General features: G+C 24.7%; 1 protein-coding gene across 1 annotated transcript; it reads right to left on the minus strand.

Annotated features, from left to right (window-relative positions):
* Positions 1–4,483: 4,483 nt before the first annotated feature.
* Positions 4,484–6,309, minus strand: LOC149139598 (uncharacterized). Its single transcript, XM_089450775.1, has 5 exons — positions 5,986–6,309; positions 5,591–5,824; positions 5,127–5,243; positions 4,910–5,035; positions 4,484–4,666 (listed from the first exon to the last, which is right to left on the minus strand). Exons 1-5 carry the CDS (start codon positions 6,307–6,309, stop codon positions 4,484–4,486), a joined length of 984 nt encoding a protein of 327 aa, XP_089306901.1.
* Between the last annotated feature and the right edge of the window lie 454 nt (positions 6,310–6,763).

A 6,763-nucleotide genomic window follows, 5' to 3' on the forward strand; every position in this document is an offset into this window, starting at 1 on the left:
AGAATTTATTTTACAATTCAAAATAAAAATAAAATAATACCTATATAAATATGAATAAAAAATATCATTACCCTTTCAACTATTAAAATTGTTTGTATATAACCCATTTACTTATAGAATTTATTTTACAATTCAAAATAAAAATAAAATAATACCTATATAAATATGAATAAAAAATATCATTACCCTTTCAACTATTAAAATTGTTTGCATATATACATAATACATTTCACAATAGTGGCCATATAAAATTCAAAACAGTTAACCATTTAAAGTAATTCACTAACCACTTAACTAACTTAGGGATACCAAATTTCCATATGTATCTTATTTATTATAATGCATTAAATTTTTTTATAAAAAATAAAAAATGTTTCATGTGATACTCAATGTAAACTAGCTAATATACCGTTTAAGAACATTGCTTGAATCATAAATATTTTGATAATAATCGATTTGTATGATAAATATTTTTATATAGATAATGTAATTTTTTTCAAATAGAAATTTATTTTTAAATACATTTTCTTAAAATATTTCCAAAATAACCCATTTACTTATAGAATTTATTTTACAATTCAAAATAAAAATAAAATAATACCTATATAAATATGAATAAAAAATATCATTACCCTTTCAACTATTAAAATTGTTTGTATATAACCCATTTACTTATAGAATTTATTTTACAATTCAAAATAAAAATAAAATAATACCTATATAAATATGAATAAAAAATATCATTACCCTTTCAACTATTAAAATTGTTTGCATATATACATAATACATTTCACAATAGTGGCCATATAAAATTCAAAACAGTTAACCATTTAAAGTAATTCACTAACCACTTAACTAACTTAGGGATACCAAATTTCCATATGTATCTTATTTATTATAATGCATTAAATTTTTTTATAAAAAATAAAAAATGTTTCATGTGATACTCAATGTAAACTAGCTAATATACCGTTTAAGAACATTGCTTGAATCATAAATATTTTGATAATAATCGATTTGTATGATAAATATTTTTATATAGATAATGTAATTTTTTTCAAATAGAAATTTATTTTTAAATACATTTTCTTAAAATATTTCCAAAATAACCCATTTACTTATAGAATTTATTTTACAATTCAAAATAAAAATAAAATAATACCTATATAAATATGAATAAAAAATATCATTACCCTTTCAACTATTAAAATTGTTTGTATATAACCCATTTACTTATAGAATTTATTTTACAATTCAAAATAAAAATAAAATAATACCTATATAAATATGAATAAAAAATATCATTACCCTTTCAACTATTAAAATTGTTTGCATATATACATAATACATTTCACAATAGTGGCCATATAAAATTCAAAACAGTTAACCATTTAAAGTAATTCACTAACCACTTAACTAACTTAGGGATACCAAATTTCCATATGTATCTTATTTATTATAATGCATTACATTTTTTTATAAAAAAAAAAAAATGTTTCATGCTATACTCAATGTAAACTAGCTAATATACCATTTAAGAACATTGCTTGAATCATAAATATTTTGATAATAATCGATTTATATGATAAATATTTTTATATAGATAATGTAATTTTTTTCAACTAGAAATTTATTTTTAAATACATTTTCTTAAAATATTTCCAAAATAACCCATTTTATTGTAGAATTTATTTTACAATTCAAAATAAAAATAAAATAATACCTATATAAATATGAATAAAAAATATCATTACCCTTTCAACTATTAAAATTGTTTGTATATAACCCATTTACTTATAGAATTTATTTTACAATTCAAAATAAAAATAAAATAATACCTATATAAATATGAATAAAAAATATCATTACCCTTTCAACTATTAAAATTGTTTGCATATATACATAATACATTTCACAATAGTGGCCATATAAAATTCAAAACAGTTAACCATTTAAAGTAATTCACTAACCACTTAACTAACTTAGGGATACCAAATTTCCATATGTATCTTATTTATTATAATGCATTACATTTTTTTATATAAAAAAAAAATGTTTCATGCTATACTCAATGTAAACTAGCTAATATACCATTTAAGAACATTGCTTGAATCATAAATATTTTGATAATAATCGATTTATATGATAAATATTTTTATATAGATAATGTAATTTTTTTCAAATAGAAATTTATTTTTAAATACATTTTCTTAAAATATTTCCAAAATAACCCATTTACTTGTAGAATTTATTTTACAATTCAAAATAAAAATAAAATAATACCTATATAAATATGAATAAAAAATATCATTACCCTTTCAACTATTAAAATTGTTTGTATATATACATAATACATTTCACAATAGTGGCCATATAAAATTCAAAACAGTTAACCATTTAAAGTAATTCACTAACCACTTAACTAACTTAGGGATACCAAATTTCCATATGTATCTTATTTATTATAATGCATTACATTTTTTTATAAAAAAAAAGAAATGTTTCATGCTATACTCAATGTAAACTAGCTAATATACCATTTAAGAACATTGCTTGAATCATAAATATTTTGATAATAATCGATTTATATGATAAATATTTTTATATAAATAATGTAATTTTTTTCAAATAGAAATTTATTTTTAAATACATTTTCTTAAAATATTTCCAAAATAACCCATTTACTTATAGAATTTATTTTACAATTCAAAATAAAAATAAAATAATACCTATATAAATATGAATAAAAAATATCATTACCCTTTCAACTATTAAAATTGTTTGTATATATACATAATACATTTCACAATAGTGGCCATATAAAATTCAAAACAGTTAACCATTTAAAGTAATTCACTAACCACTTAACTAACTTACACATACCAAATTTCCATATGTATCTTATTTATTATAATGCATTACATTTTTTTATAAAAAAAAAGAAATGTTTCATGCTATACTCAATGTAAACTAGCTAATATACCATTTAAGAACATTGCTTGAATCATAAATATTTTGATAATAATCGATTTATATGATAAATATTTTTATATAGATAATGTAATTTTTTTCAAATAGAAATTTATTTTTAAATACATTTTCTTAAAATATTTCCAAAATAACCCATTTACTTATAGAATTTATTTTACAATTCAAAATAAAAATAAAATAATACCTATATAAATATGAATAAAAAATATCATTACCCTTTCAACTATTAAAATTGTTTGTATATAACCCATTTACTTATAGAATTTATTTTACAATTCAAAATAAAAATAAAATAATACCTATATAAATATGAATAAAAAATATCATTACCCTTTCAACTATTAAAATTGTTTGTATATATACATAATACATTTCACAATAGTGGCCATATAGAATAAAATTTACAATTATTTAAAATATTTTGATAAGATTGCAGTATCTCAGCTACCTATATAATTTAAAATGTTTTGAACACATTGAAAACTTCGTATGACTTATAATTTTTGCCCTTTAAAGTAATCCAGCTGAATAGATTTATTAGTGTTTCACTTTATTTGAAAAGTTGATAAAGAATTAATGATGATGTCAGTGTCTTGATCTCTATGCAAAGGTTTTTTAATGTCATAATGACTTTGTACATATTGTTAAGAATTATGAAAAGCAGACCATGCCCATAGAAGTTTATAATGATAACAATAATGTTGATTTATAAAATTTTGATGTGTCTCATTCCATTTCTCATAAATCCAAAAAAATCTGTACACAATCATTATAACATATTTATATGGTGCTTAGTTTTTTCGGTGTGAAACTCTGACATGTCTTAAAAGTGTGATGGTTCTCATTCCATTTCTCATAAATCCAAACCATCTATACAAAATCACTGTGAACATCTTTATATGGTGCTCAGTTTTTTTTTACAGTATGAACTCTGAAATGTGTTAAATTTATTTATGTTTCTCATCCCATTTCTTATAAAGCCAAACAATCTGTACGCAACCATCCTAACATCTTTGTATGGTGCTTAGTTTTTTCTAGTGTGAATCTTGACATGTCTTAAAATTTTGATGGTCCTCATTCCATTTCTCATAATAATAATACATACAGTTAACACATAATACATTTCACAATAGTGGCCATATAAAATTCAAAACAGTTAACCATTTAAAGTAATTCACTAACCACTTAACTAACTTAGGGATACCAAATTTCCATATGTATCTTATTTATTATAATGCATTACATTTTTTTATAAAAAAAAAAATATTTCATGCTATATTCAATGTAAACTAGCTAATATACCATTCAAGACAAGCTTGTTCGCGAGAGTATATTTGCAAATATTCAACGTTGATTTCAAAGATTTGACAGCGAGGATATTTCTTTCACAAATTGCAATTGCTATATCAAGTAAATACATATATTATGTAAATTCAATAACAAGGTAAATTTAACATTTATTTCTAAGATTCAAGCTTGTAACTTTCTCCAATCACAACTTGCTAGAATGTTTAGCCTTCAAAGTAGCAAGCCTAGTGGGTTTAGTGAGAGCAATGCTAGTTGAGCATATATGCTCTATGTATTGTTTGCGTGACTTGAACCCACATGCTTTCAAGTCCTTTGGTGTGATTTTGGTCCTTTTAACCATAGCATCAACATTTATCTTTTTTGTTTTCTGTGGAAATTAAAACATTATCAATAAATATCAAAATCCACATAGATATAATGAAAATATGCGGACCATGTAACGAATATGAAAAGACAATGCATTGACTAGCTATCAACAAATATCAAAATCTATATAGATATAATGAGAATATGGGGAACATGTAACGAATATGAAAAGAAAATGCATTAACTAGTCATAAAAATATATGTCAATGTTATTATGAGCTAAGATATGTAGTATATAACTTACCTCTCTTAATTTATCTTGAAGTCTAGGTGAATGCCACAATGGTTGAGGAGAATGTGATTTTTGGTGAGTATCGTGTCCACCATCATACATGTGCAAAGGTGTTTTGGGAAATGTATATTCATTACTCTGAACATTAGATTATACATAGATATAAGTATGAATCAAATAAAATTAAATGTAAAAATATGCTAAATTTACAAGAGTATAAATAGCTTACCTTGCATTGTGACATTGGACGTGAAGATGGTTCTAGCATTTGAACCATTTCATTTCCATTCTTCTTAAGACTTCGACAAGGGGTTTTCATAGATTGTGATGGTTCCAAAGGGAAAACCTGCACCATAAATAAGAAATAACACACACACACATAATCAAAACAAATCAAGGATAACGATATATAATACAAAACATCCATTTCTCATCCCATCATTATGGTAAAACATAACAATTTATATATTAATGTTTTTAGTGGAATAGGTTATATGGATTAAAAACTTACTGGCCCAATAACCCCTTGAAAACCTTGAAATCTAGGTGAGCGGCGTAATAGTTGGTGGGTTGAACTTGGGGAATTTTGTTGATTCGGCTACGCATATCAATAACAATGAGTATAATCAATATAAATATTATTTAATGTTAAAATGTCTAAAAAATTAATATACGCAAAAAAATGGACTCAACTGTGTTCTCATTGTCTTGATTAGTTTCATCAAAGTTTAATATATAGTTGTGCCCATCTAATCTTTCTTCCCCCACATCATCAGGAACCCCAGTCCTTGCTTTCTCTTTTAAAGCAATGTCTATGCGCTTCATTGTCTCCATACGTCTACGAGGTAGACTTTGATCCCAACGTTGAATTTTTTCACAAATCCTTTGCTTTGAAGTATCATTAAGCTGATCAAATGTAACAACTGACTGTGAAAACAAGTTTCAATGAATTTAGTCCACAACAATAAATTAATACTAATAAAAAACATATACAGATAAATACTAATAAATACTTACAGCTGAAAGAATTTCATCATTGACAATATTAATAAAAAAGCATATACAAATAAATACTAATAAATACTTACAGCTGAAAGAATTTCTTCATTAACAAATCTTTTATATGCTTGTTGTCGTGCACGACATAGCCTTGCATCTAAATCATATTGTATTTTGGCATTTTGCCTTTTTACTACACTTGTAGATTTAACCGCCCATGTAGCATTTGCATCTCTTACTCGACCTATTTGACGTGGAGGAATTGGTGGGAGATTGTGGTTGGTAGCCCGATGATGATTAAGGCTAGATAGCTTAGATCGACTCAAGTTCCCCGCACAATCACCAACAAGACAAATGAACAATTGCTTGGTGCCTTTGATAGTTACCTCCCATTCATGTCTATTGTCCTCCATTCGTATATGGCCGCTGGTCCTGGTCCTGGTTATTACGAAATTTTAGTGGACTGAGCAACTGGTACAACAAACATGTTTTTCTATTATTATTTAAGAACACGTCTGAAACAGAATTAGGCTCAGAGCATAGTAAACTGTTTAGGAAGAAGTCGCTGCCTTTTGTGAGTGGCCCAACATGTCAACATGGTTTTATACTGTCATTTGTTTAAGAATTTTTTTGAAACATAATTAGAACATCATATCCAACAGAAGCATGGAAAGTATAAAACAAATCATTTTCAGCTTTGGCGAATGCCTATTGTTAATTAATAATGGCAGCAATGACCTGCTCCAGTTAGAACCGCTGTGATACTGTTTTGAGTTAAAAACTTCGAGTGAGTGATTAAAAACTTCGAGTGAGTGAGTATCAACTAACCATTAACGCGTATGCTATAAAATCACAAAACCGGGTCAA

Source organism: Pinus tabuliformis, chromosome X, assembly GCF_031772625.1.
Source record: "Pinus tabuliformis cultivar Carrire ecotype Pingquan chromosome X, CPIR1, whole genome shotgun sequence".
NCBI lineage: Eukaryota > Viridiplantae > Streptophyta > Pinopsida > Pinales > Pinaceae > Pinus > Pinus tabuliformis.

Coding starts and splice junctions, on each gene's coding strand:
- LOC149139598 (XM_089450775.1), bottom strand. CDS start 6,309: ATGGAGGACAATAGACATGAATGGGAGGTAACTATCAAAGGCACCAAG. Junction 5,825..5,985: donor ATGAAGAAATTCTTTCAGCT/GTAAGTATTTAT, acceptor TTGTTTTCACAG/TCAGTTGTTACATTTGATCA. Junction 4,667..4,909: donor TTCAAGATAAATTAAGAGAG/GTAAGTTATATA, acceptor TAATTTCCACAG/AAAACAAAAAAGATAAATGT.